The sequence below is a fragment of the Ranitomeya imitator genome, chromosome 7 (assembly GCF_032444005.1).
Source record: "Ranitomeya imitator isolate aRanImi1 chromosome 7, aRanImi1.pri, whole genome shotgun sequence".
Taxonomy (NCBI): Eukaryota; Metazoa; Chordata; class Amphibia; order Anura; family Dendrobatidae; genus Ranitomeya; species Ranitomeya imitator.
Window position 1 is genome coordinate 220,571,703 of NC_091288.1, and position 12,266 is coordinate 220,583,968.

Consider the following 12,266-nt stretch of genomic DNA (forward strand, 5'->3'; position numbering starts at 1 on the left):
AATAATGAACAGGCCCATATATTTTAATGTAGACAATGAAACATGTCATGAAATATTTTTAGTAGCGTCTATTACATTAAGCATTTTCTGATTTTTGTCTTAGGAGAAACAAGTTCAGTTTATGAAGTTCTAAATCGACTGGATAGAAAGAAGAGTTTAATAAAAAGACCTCGCAAGTTCACCATTCATGATGTGCTGGTCATAAGACCTGTTTGCATTGAGAAACAAGCCTTTGATGAAGATATTATCTGGCATTTTCTGCAAAAGTTAATGGCCCTGAATGCCTCAGCAAGGAATACAAACGTTCAGGAAAGCACAGAAGTCGGATCTAGAAGTATTATTGATGTTGCAGACATTAGTGTTTCAGCGTCTATACATCCTCTAGATATAGTTTGCATTCTCCTACATTCTTCGGACATTTTTTTACAACAGGAAATTTTGTCAAAAATGTACTTGTGTCAGTACGCCGTCCCACTGCTGCTCCCGGCCGGTAATGGCCACAACTGCACTTTCATGCTGTGGGTGATGAGAGAGATCATTATAAAATGGATTTCTTGCAGTAAAGACCTCAGAGAAGATAATTTAGTGAACATAAAAATGCCAACAATTTCCTTCGTAAGACTTGGAGAATCTGGCTTTTCGAAGTCCACAATTCTTAATAACTTGCTTTCTTCGTCGATGTCTCGCTTTGAAATGTTTTTCAGCTGTGAAATGGATGGTGGAGACCAACCTAAAACTGTATCTAATGGTCTGGTCGAAATCTCCTGGTACTTTCCCGGTAAACAGCAGAATTTATACTCTGAACCTTTTGCAGTTACAAATTTACACGGAGACATCAGGGACCATTACAAGCAGTTCAGATTTATAGCAGAAATATCGTCCGTGGTGTTCCTGTTTATTAAAGATGTGACCGATGCAGATTTTAACTTCTTATCTTCCTGCAAAAACACACACTTTTTTGTAATTGTGGAAGAAAGTACTAAGGTAAAATCAACAGAATTACTTAGAAATCTGGAAATGTTATCTAAAACCATAAACCTGAAGATGTGCAAAATCAGCACTAATAGAAATAGAGAACTGGTGAAAATGGTGCGGTCACGTGTGTCAGACATTGTTAAAACCACTGACAAAAAAATGTGCTTGGTCGACATGGCTCCCACTGCTAAATACTTAGACATTGAGGTGGACGAAAACAATGGACCTTGTCAAAAGGCGAAAGAATATGCCCAGTCAATAATTCAACATATAGAAAGTACACTTGAATATAAGAGCGGTACAATGAAACTGCAGGGCGCTCTATGGAAGGAAATATCTAAAATAGACAAGGAGTTATGTAGACAGAAATACCAAGGGGACACAGATGACACAGATCACAAGAACCGACTAGTCAGTAGGCGCTTGGAAAACCACAGAGCTCAGTATCAGCAGGCGGTTCCTCAGGACATTCACTCATTTATTAAAGCAATGAAGGAGTTGGACATGACAGAAAACCGCTATTTTCTAAAGTGGATGAAAACTTTCCTTGATTCTCTTGCTAGAAAAAATCTATCCGCTCTACGTACAAAATTCAAACAGAAGCAGAAGGAGTCATCAGCGTTTGACAAAGGGATATTGTATTTGTCTCAAGAGATCTCTGATAGTTCGCTGGGTGTTGAACACTTTTTACGTGAGTTAGCACAATATTATGAGGCTGAATGTTCTTTGGTAAAGGTGGATGAAGTGAAAGAGAATCAGAGAAAGTTTACAGATCTCCCAGGTATTGCCGCCGATCTCCTGTTGGATGGTTTCCCATTGGAGCTGATTGATGGAGATGCCTCCAACATTCCCTTACAGTGGATAACTGATGTCCTGACTGAGCTGGATAACAAGACTGGAGGACAATGCAGGATGAGGGTGATCACTGTGCTGGGGGTGCAGAGTACGGGGAAGTCCACCCTCCTGAACACCATGTTTGGTCTACAGTTCCCTGTGGCCAGTGGTCGATGCACACGAGGAGCCTTCATGAATCTTTTGAAAGTGGAGAAGAACTTCCAGAAAGAACTAGGATGTGAATTTATTCTGGTGATTGACACTGAAGGGTTGAAAGCTCCTGAATTGTCTAAACTCGATGACAGTTATGAACATGACAATGAGTTGGCCACACTTGTGGTTGGGTTGAGTGATGTCACCATAGTTAATATCTCCATGGAAAATACATCAGACATGAACGACACATTGACCATTGTTCTGCATGCATTTCTTAGAATGAATGGAGTCGGTAAGAAGCCCAACTGCCAATTTGTACATCAGAATGTAAGTGATGTGAGTACAGATGACAATACCATGATAGGTCGAGCACAATTTTTGAATGAACTCCAAGAAATGATCAAAGTAGCTGCAAAAATGGAAAAGAAGGATACAAACATACAGTTTTCAGATATCCTTGACTATGACCCCCAGAAACACAGCTGGTACATCCCAGGTTTGTGGCACGGTGTTCCTCCGATGGCTTCAATTAATGTTGGATACAGTGAAACTATTTATGAATTAAAAAAATTCATGTTCAAATTCATGACAGAAAAACATCATGCAGGTATCCATAGCATTAGATCTTTTACCAAATGGACAAATACCTTGTGGCAAGCTATAAAGTACGAATCTTTTATCTTTAGTTTCAGAAACATCCTGGCAGCCGAGGCCTACGAGCAGCTGTGTAACAAGTACTCAGAACTAGAATGGGAATTTCGGAGGCAGGCCTACAAACTGATCTCCAAATTTGAAAATTCAATCAAGAATCAATCAATCGAAAGTAATACTCAGGGACAGTTAGAGCAAACATTAAATGAATCAATGGATCAAGTCTTGGAGCAAGGGGAGAAAAATATGAACACTCAACTATCAACGTTTTTTAAAACTGGAAGCAACAATCCTCATCTTATAGAAAGATACAAAGAAGAATTTTTTAATTCTGTGAAATGTCTCAGGAGAGAGCTGCAAAATCTCATCTCAAGCAAATTTACAGAAACTATTTCAGTTGAAAAGGGAAAACATAATCTTGAAATGATACTGAAGCAGTATCTCCAAAATATTGACAGCCAACTCAATAGTTATAAAGCAAAGTTATCTGGCCTGCGCGACGTCAGAGAGCTGGAGGAAGAGTTTGAGTCCATATGGCAGGGAATAATTGGAAACCTACAACCACACACCATAGAAAAACTGAATGTTGGCAGCAGAATGTTAAAGCAACTTCGAGATGAAATGAGGAACAGAGGAAGCGATGTCAGCGGGATGTTACATAATGTGGGGTCTCTTCAACAATATCAAGAGAAAAGCTTTTGTGTAGAAGACAAGCATACAGATATCAGTATTTTACAAAAATGTGTTAATTTACTGAAACGTAACAATGCCAAAGACCAACTTCAGAACTGTGCATCAACAATCACTGAGCTTTGCCAAGATTACGTTACAGAGAAGGTCAAGACCGGAGAGGATTACAGTGACATGTACTGCAGAGAATTACTAAACATCATAAATGGCCACCTTGAGAAAAATTCTGGAAAACTGTCCTACAACCATTTGTTTCAGGTAGAGCTCAAGCTCCATATATTGGGTAGAGCAGCTCCTCAATTTCAGAATATGCATGACCACTATCGGGTGAGTAATGATCCTATCTATCAAATTCGAGCGCTGAAACCAAAGTATTTCAACATACTTAAAAGTAAAATCATCCATACTAATGAAACAAACGTCAGAGCAAAGAATTTTTGTGAGCAAGGATTAATTCCGGCTATAAAGGCTTATATTTACAACAATCTCGGGAGACAGATAATCGATGATATTCTCAAAGACGCAGATGGTGCAATATTTAAAAGTAGAAAATCCTTCCATTACTATCTCTTGGAAGAGATGCTTGACATAGACTCCTTCGAGAGGTATAATATGTACATTAACAATTACAAGACCTACGTTAAGAGATGGATTTACATGTACATTCTACAAAAATATCAAAACAATGATACCTTATCAAAGCTGATAGATAAAAACCTAAAGTCAATTCTTAAAAAAATAAGATGTGCCATCGGTGACACTCAGGCTCAGCCCTTTGACAACATGTCAGAATTTCTCAAATATTTCTCTATGGTTTTAAAGCAAGATTTGGTGATTCCTCGGATTGAGATGGAAATGACCGCCTTCCAAAACAAAGCAAATATGTCCCAATTCTGGCGAGACATTGAATCGTTCCTCTTTGAGATTAAAAATCAAATTAGGGCCAGTCTAAAGACTAGCAGCGTTGCATTTCTCCTTAGTAATCTTCGTCTACAGCCTCAAACTGCATTGGCTTCTAAAGTCATTGGCTGCGACCAGGAATGTCCATTCTGCCATGTTCCATGTGAAGCAGAAAGTGTTAACCATAGGGAACATTTTGCAACTTGCCACCGACCTAAAGGAATGGCCCAGTATACATGGTCGGAAACCAATGCTCTGTGCACTTCAATTTGCACCAACGATGTCGTTTCTGATGACTGTTTTGCAAATCTGCACACTAATGGAGAATGGATTCCTTATAAAAACTACCAAATGGTTTATCCAGAGTGGATCATAGAGACCGAGGAGAAGAACAATTCTTCAAATTACTGGAAATTCATCTTCACAAGCTTCAATCTTGAATTTGCTAAATTATACGATGTTGAGCCAGCTGAAATACCGGAGGAATGGTATCGAATAACAAAGAAGCACGCTCTGCGGAACTTGAAGGATGCCTATAACATAGGAGAAAAGAGGGAGAAATACAAGTTCATTAACATTTAATTGGGAAAAAATAGCACAGTTGTTATGTATGATCAATTAGATCCATCTTTGGAAATACTATTCTAATCTGAATTAAGGCGTTACTTAAAGGGGTTGGCCACTACTTTACAAGTGCATATCCTGTGAAATGACTGACTAAATATCTTGCTTTCCTAATTCCTGCAGTAACCTCAGCTGTTCCCCTGGTCAAATAATCTCTTTCCCATTGACTATCTTGCTGAGATGAGGAGACTTAAAGCTGCAATGCTCCTCTGGGAAATATGCAAAGAGGAATAGAACTCTAGCGTCTCTGCCATTTAAGATCTTATCATCCACTCCATACCCCAATACCCTCTGGATGAGAAGAACCCTAAAGGTTTATAAAGGACAGTATCCAATATTGCATCATTAAAGCTTTATCATTACAGAACAAAAACTTGAGCACATTTCTGATTTGGAGGAGATTAACAGCTGTGTGAAAAAATGTTCACCCCCTTCCTGATTTCTTATTCTTTTGTATGTTTTTTACACTTAAATGTTTAAGATCACCAACCAAATGTAAATATTAGAGAAGGATAACACAAGTAATCTCAAAATGCAGTTTATAAATGAAGATTTTATTATTAAGGGAAAAAGAAATCCAAACCTCCAGGGCCCTGTGTGAGAAAGTGATTTCCCGCTAAACCTAATACCTGGTTGGGCCGCCCTTAGCAGTAACTGCAATCCATCGTTTGCGATTACAACGCTCTGGAGGGATTTTGGCCGCTCATCTTTGTAAAATTGTTGTAATTCAGTCACGGAGGTTTCCAAGAATGAACCGCATTTTTAAGGTCATTACAGCATCTCAATCTGATAAAGGTCAGGACTTTGACTAGGCCACTCCAATGTCTTAATTTTGTTTTTCTTAAGCCATTCAGAGGTGGACTTGCTGGTGTGTTTTGGGTCATTGTCCTGCTACATAACCCAAGTGCACTATAGCTTGAGGTCACAAACAGATGGCCGCACATTCTCCTGCAGGATTTTCTGGTCAGAAAAAACTGCAGAATTCATGTTTCCATTTACCACAGCAAGTCTTCCAAGTCCTGAAGCAGCAAAACAGCCCCTGACCATCACACTACCACCACCATATTTTACTGTTGGTATGATGTTCCTTTTCTGAAATGCTGTGTTACCGTACTTCTAAGCCAGATGTAATTGGACATACACCTTCCAAAAAGTTAAACTTTTGTCTCGTCAGTCCACACAGTATTCTCCCAAAAGTCTTGGGGAACATCAAGATGTTTTCTGGCAAAACTGAGGCAAGCCTTTATGTTCTTATTGCTCAGCAGTGGTTTTTGTCTTGGAACTCTGCCATGCAGCCATTTTTGCCCCGTCTCTTTCTTATGGTGGAGTCATGAACACTGACCTTTGCTGAGACAAGTGACTGCTGCAGTTCTTTGGATGTTGTTGTGGAGTCTTTTGTGACCTCTTGGATGAGTTGTTGCTGCACTCTTGGAGTAATTTTGGTCGGCCGGCCACTCCTGGGAAGGTTCAACTCTGTTCCATGTTTTCGCCATTTGTGGATAATGGCTCTCACTGTGGTTCGCTGGAGTCCCAAAGCTTTAGAAATGGCTTTATAATTGTTTCCAGACTGATAGATTTCAATGACTTTGTTTCTCAGTTGTTGCATAGTTTATTTTGATTGCGGCATGCCTAGATTTTGAGGATCTTATGGTCTACAGTATTTACTTTGTCAGGCAGGTCCTATTTAAGTGATTTCTTGATTAAGAACAGGTGTGGCAGTAATCAGACCTCTGTGTGTGGCTAGATAATGTGATCTCGGCTTCACAAAGAGGTGATAAATCACAATTAATTTATGTTTTAGGTGGGCCGCAATAAAGTTTTCACACAGAGCCCTATAGGTTTGGATTTCTTTTTCCATTATTAATAGACATTCATTTATAAACTGCATTTTGTGTTACTTGTGTTATCTTTGTCTAGTATTTACATTTGTTTGTCCTAAACAATTAAGTGTGAGAAACATGGAAAAATGACAGGAAATCTGGAATGGGCAAACACTTTTTCACACAACTGTATGAAAATTGATGTAAAGGTGCATTGGAGCAGTTACTAATGTCCGCCAATCAAATGTCACTATATATTTTTGGAAGATTTAAAAATAATGAAAGTAACCTTACGGGCTGTTATCGGTGACCTCCTACTTGTCCTCTGCTCCAGCTTTTCCTTCTTCAGTTTTTTCTCTGCATTATATCTTACACACAGCTTGATGTCTTTTATAAAACTTAGATTTTTATCTTTTATAATACTTATAAATGTTTTGCGCTAATAAACATTGATGGTTAATATAAACTCTGAATTTATTTTGTATAAAAAAAAATAAAAAAATAAAAAATAATCGCCATAAAGTAAAGTCATGGGAAACTGAAATGTAGGCGTGATGGAATAAAGTATGTGACTTATCAAAAGATACTGTGAAGCTCCGCCACTGGACACCATTTCTTTAATCTTTATAAGTCCCACGTTCCGCAATAATTGATGATATATTGTCAACATGAACATTTATTTTTGTAAAAAGCTTATAAGGAGTCCAAAGAATAAAAGATACAATACTCATCACACAGATCTCCCCTTCCTCGATCCTGCACCTCTTGGTGCCCCGCAGGTGTCTGCTTCCCAGGATGTTCCGACACAGAAACATGTGACCGCTGAAGCCAATCACTGGTTAAGGCAGCCAGTGTATCTCTATAGAGGGAGCTCCCTCTAATGGTGGCTGCAGACTGGATCTCATCATCTATCTCTGTATACAGTGAGCTCCCCCTAGTGGTGACTGCAGACAGGATCTTATCATGTATCTCTGTATACAGGGAGCTCCCCCTAGTGGTGACTGCAGACAGGATCTTATCATGTATCTCTGTATACAGGGAGCTCCCCCTAGTGGTGGCTGCAGACAGGATCTTATCATGTATCTCTGTATACAGGGAGCTCCCCCTAGTGGTGGCTGCAGACAGAATCTTATCATGTATCTCTGTATACAGGGAGCTCCCCCTAGTGGTGGCTGCAGACAGGATCTTGTGTATCTCTGTATACAGGGAGCTCCCCCTAGTGGTGGCTACAGACAGGATCTTATCATGCATCTCTGTATACAGGGAGCTCCCCCTAGTGGTGGCTACAGACAGGATCTTATCATGTATCTCTGTATACAGGGAGCTCCCCCTAGTGGTGGCTGCAGACAGGATCTTATCATGTATCTCTGTATACAGGGAGCTCCCCCTAGTGGTGGCTACAGACAGGATCTTATCATGCATCTCTGTATACAGGGAGCTCCCCCTAGTGGTGGCTGCAGATAGGATCTTATCATGTATCTCTGTATACAGGGAGCTCCCCCCAGTGGTGGCTGCAGGCAGTATCTTATCATGTATCTCTGTATACAGGAAGCTCCCCCTAGTGGTGACTGCAGACAGGATCTTATCATGTATCTCTGTATACAGGGAGCTCCCCCTAGTGGTGGCTGCAGACAGGATCTTATCATGTATCTCTGTATACAGGGAGCTCCCCCTAGTGGTGACTGCAGACAGGATCTTATCATGTATCTCTGTATACAGGGAGCTCCCCCTAGTGGTGGCTGCAGACAGAATCTTATCATGTATCTCTGTATACAGGGAGCTCCCCCTAGTGGTGACTGCAGACAGGATCTTATCATGTATCTCTGTATACAGGGAGCTCCCCCTAGTGGTGGCTGCAGACAGAATCTTATCATGTATCTCTGTATACAGGGAGCTCCCCCTAGTGGTGGCTGCAGACAGGATCTTGTGTATCTCTGTATACAGGGAGCTCCCCCTAGTGGTGGCTACAGACAGGATCTTATCATGCATCTCTGTATACAGGGAGCTCCCCCTAGTGGTGGCTGCAGATAGGATCTTATCATGTATCTCTGTATACAGGGAGCTCCCCCCAGTGGTGGCTGCAGGCAGTATCTTATCATGTATCTCTGTATACAGGAAGCTCCCCCTAGTGGTGACTGCAGACAGGATCTTATCATGTATCTCTGTATACAGGGAGCTCCCCCTAGTGGTGGCTGCAGACAGGATCTTATCATGTATCTCTGTATACAGGGAGCTCCCCCTAGTGGTGGCTGCAGACAGGATCTTATCATGCATCTCTACATACAGGGAGCTCCCCCTAATGGAGACTGCACAGGATCTTATCATGTATCTCTGTATACAGTGAGCTCCCCCTAGTGGTGACTGCAGACAGGATCTTATCATGTATCTCTGTATACAGGGAGCTCCCCCTAGTGGTGACTGCACACAGGATCTTATCATGTATCTCTGCATACAGGGAGCTCCCCCTTTTGGTGACTGCAGACAGGCTCTTATCATGTATCTCTATATACAGGGAGCTCCCCGTAGTGGTGACTGCAGACAGGATCTTATCATGTATCTCTATATACAGGGCGTTTCCCCTAGTGCTGACTGCAGACAGGATATTATCATGTATTTCTGTATACAGGGAGCTCCCCCTAGTGGTGGCTGCAGACAGGATCTTATCATGTATCTCTGTATACAGGGAGCTCCCCCTAGTGGTGGCTGCAGACAGGATCTTATCATGTATCTCTGTATACAGGGAGCTCCCCTTAGTGGTGGCTGCAGACAGGATCTTATCGTGTATCTCTGTATACAGGGAGCTCCCCCTAGTGGTGACTGCACACAGGATCTTATCGTGTGTCTCTGCATACAGGGAGCTCCCCCTTTTGGTGACTGCAGACAGGATCTTATCATGTATCTCTATATACAGGGAGCTCCCCGTAGTGGTGACTGCAGACAGGATCTTACCATGTATCTTTATATACAGGGAGTTCCCCCTAGTGGTGACTGCAGACAGGATCTTATCATGTATCTCTATATACAGGGCGTTTCCCCTAGTGCTGACTGCAGACAGGATATTATCATGTATCTCTGTATACAGGGAGCTCCCCCTAGTGGTGGCTGCAGACAGGATCTTATCATGTATCTCTGTATACAGGGAGCTCCCCCTAGTGGTGGATGCAGACAGGATCTTATCATGTATCTCTGTATACAGTGAGCTCCCCCTAGTGGTGGCTGCAGACAGGATCTTATCATGTATCTCTATATACAGGGAGCTCCCCCTAGTGGTGGCTGCAGACAGGATCTTATCATGTATCTATGCATACAGGGAGCTCCCCCCAGTGGTGGCTGCAGACAGGATCTTATCATGTATCTCTATATACAGGGAGCTCCCCCTAGTGGTGGCTGCAGACAGGATCTTATCATGTATCTCTATATACAGGGAGCTCCCCCTAGTGGTGGCTGCAGACAGGATCTTATCATGTATCTCTGTATACAGGGAGCTCCCCCCAGTGGTGGCTGCAGACAGGATCTTATCATGTATCTCTGTATACAGGGAGCTCCCCCTAGTGGTGACTGCAGACATGATCTTATCATATATCTGTATACAGGGAGCTCCCACTAGTGGTGACTGCAGACAGGATCTTATCATCTATCTCTGTATACAGGGAGCTCCACCTAGTGGTGACTGCAGACAGGATCTTATCATCTATCTCTGTATACAGGGAGCTCCCCCTAGTGGTGACTGCAGATAGGATCTTATCATGTATCTCTGTATACAGGGAGCTCCCCCTAGTGGTGGCTGCAGACTGGATCTTATGTATCTCTGTTTACAGGGAGCTCCCCCTAGTGGTGGCTACAGACTGGATCTTATGTATCTCTGTTTACAGGGAGCTCCCCCTAGTGCTGATTGCAGACAGAATCTTATCATGTATCTCTGTATACAGGAAGCTCCCCCTAGTGGAGGCTGCAGACAGGATCTTATCATGTATCTCTGTATACAGGGAGCTCCCCCTAGTGGTGGCTGCAGACAGGATCTTATCATGTATCTCTGTATACAGTGAGCTCCCCCTAGTGGTGACTGCAGACAGGATCTTATCATGTATCTCTATATACAGGGCGTTTCCCCTAGTGCTGACTGCAGACAGGATATTATCATGTATCTCTGTATACAGGGAGCTCCCCCTAGTGGTGGCTGCAGACAGGATCTTATCATGTATCTCTGTATACAGGGAGCTCCCCTTAGTGGTGGCTGCAGACAGGATCTTATCACGTATCTCTGTATACAGGGAGCTCCCCCTAGTGGTGACTGCACACAGGATCTTATCATGTATCTCTGTATACAGGGAGCTCCCCCTAGTGGTGGCTGCAGACAGGATCTTATCATGTATCTCTGTATACAGGGAGCTCCCCCTTTTGGTGACTGCAGACAGGATCTTATCATGTATCTCTATATACAGGGCGTTTCCCCTAGTGCTGACTGCAGACAGGATATTATCATGTATCTCTGTATACAGGGAGCTCCCCCTAGTGGTGGCTGCAGACAGGATCTTATCATGTATCTCTGTATACAGGGAGCTCCCCCTAGTGGTGGCTGCAGACAGGATCTTATCATCTATCTCTGTATACAGGGAGCTCCACCTAGTGGTGACTGCAGACAGGATCTTATCATGTATCTCTGTATACAGGGAGCTCCCCATAGTGGTGGCTGCAGACAGGATCTTATCATGTATCTCTGTATACAGGGAGCTCCCCCCAGTGGTGGCTGCAGACAGTATCTTATCATGTATCTCTGTATACAGGAAGCTCCCCCTAGTGGTGACTGCAGACAGGATCTTATCATCTATCTCTGTATACAGGGAGCTCCCCCTAGTGGTGACTGCAGACAGGATCTTATCATGTATCTCTGTATACAGGGAGCTCCCCCTAGTGGTGACTGCAGACAGGATCTTATCATGTATCTCTGTATACAGGGAGCTCCCCCTAGTGGTGGATGCAGACAGGATCTTATCATGTATCTCTGTATACAGGGAGCTCCCCCTAGTGGTGACTGCAGACAGGATCTTATCATGTATCTCTGTATACAGGGAGCTCCCCCTAGTGGTGGATGCAGACAGGATCTTATCATGTATCTCTGTATACAGGGAGCTCCCCCTAGTGGTGACTGCAGACAGGATCTTATCATGTATCTCTGTATACAGGGAGCTCCCCCTAGTGGTGGCTGCAGACTGGATCTTATGTATCTCTGTTTACAGGGAGCTCCCCCTAGTGGTGGCTACAGACAGAATCTTTTCTTGTATCTCTGTATACAGGGAGCTCCCCCCAGTGGTGACTGCAGACATGATCTTATCATGTATCTCTGTATACAGGGAGCTCCCTTAGTGGTGGCTACAGACAGGATCTTATCATGTATCTCTGCATACAGGGAGCTCCCCCTAGTGGTGGCTGCAGATAGGATCTTATCATGTATCTCTGTATACAGGGAGCTCCCCCCAGTGGTGGCTGCAGGCAGTATCTTATCATGTATCTCTGTATACAGGAAGCTCCCCCTAGTGGTGACTGCAGACAGGATCTTATCATGTATCTCTGTATACAGGGAGCTCCCCCTAGTGGTGACTGCAGACAGGATCTTAT

General features: G+C 42.8%; 1 protein-coding gene across 3 annotated transcripts in view; it reads left to right on the top strand.

Moving 5' to 3' along the window:
- The window catches only part of LOC138645624 (up-regulator of cell proliferation-like), a 29,510-nt gene extending 22,397 nt beyond the window's left edge, over positions 1 to 7,113 (top strand). For 2 of the 3 annotated variants that reach the window (XM_069735069.1, XM_069735068.1), the window contains exon 8: positions 104 to 7,106. In XM_069735069.1, the coding sequence (XP_069591170.1) occupies positions 104 to 4,788 (4,685 nt within the window). In that variant the 3' untranslated portion in view covers positions 4,789 to 7,106. Of the gene's footprint in view, positions 1 to 103 lie in introns of all 3 variants that reach the window. The other variant, XM_069735067.1, reaches the window with a different exon arrangement.
- The last annotated feature ends 5,153 nt before the right edge of the window (positions 7,114 to 12,266 follow it).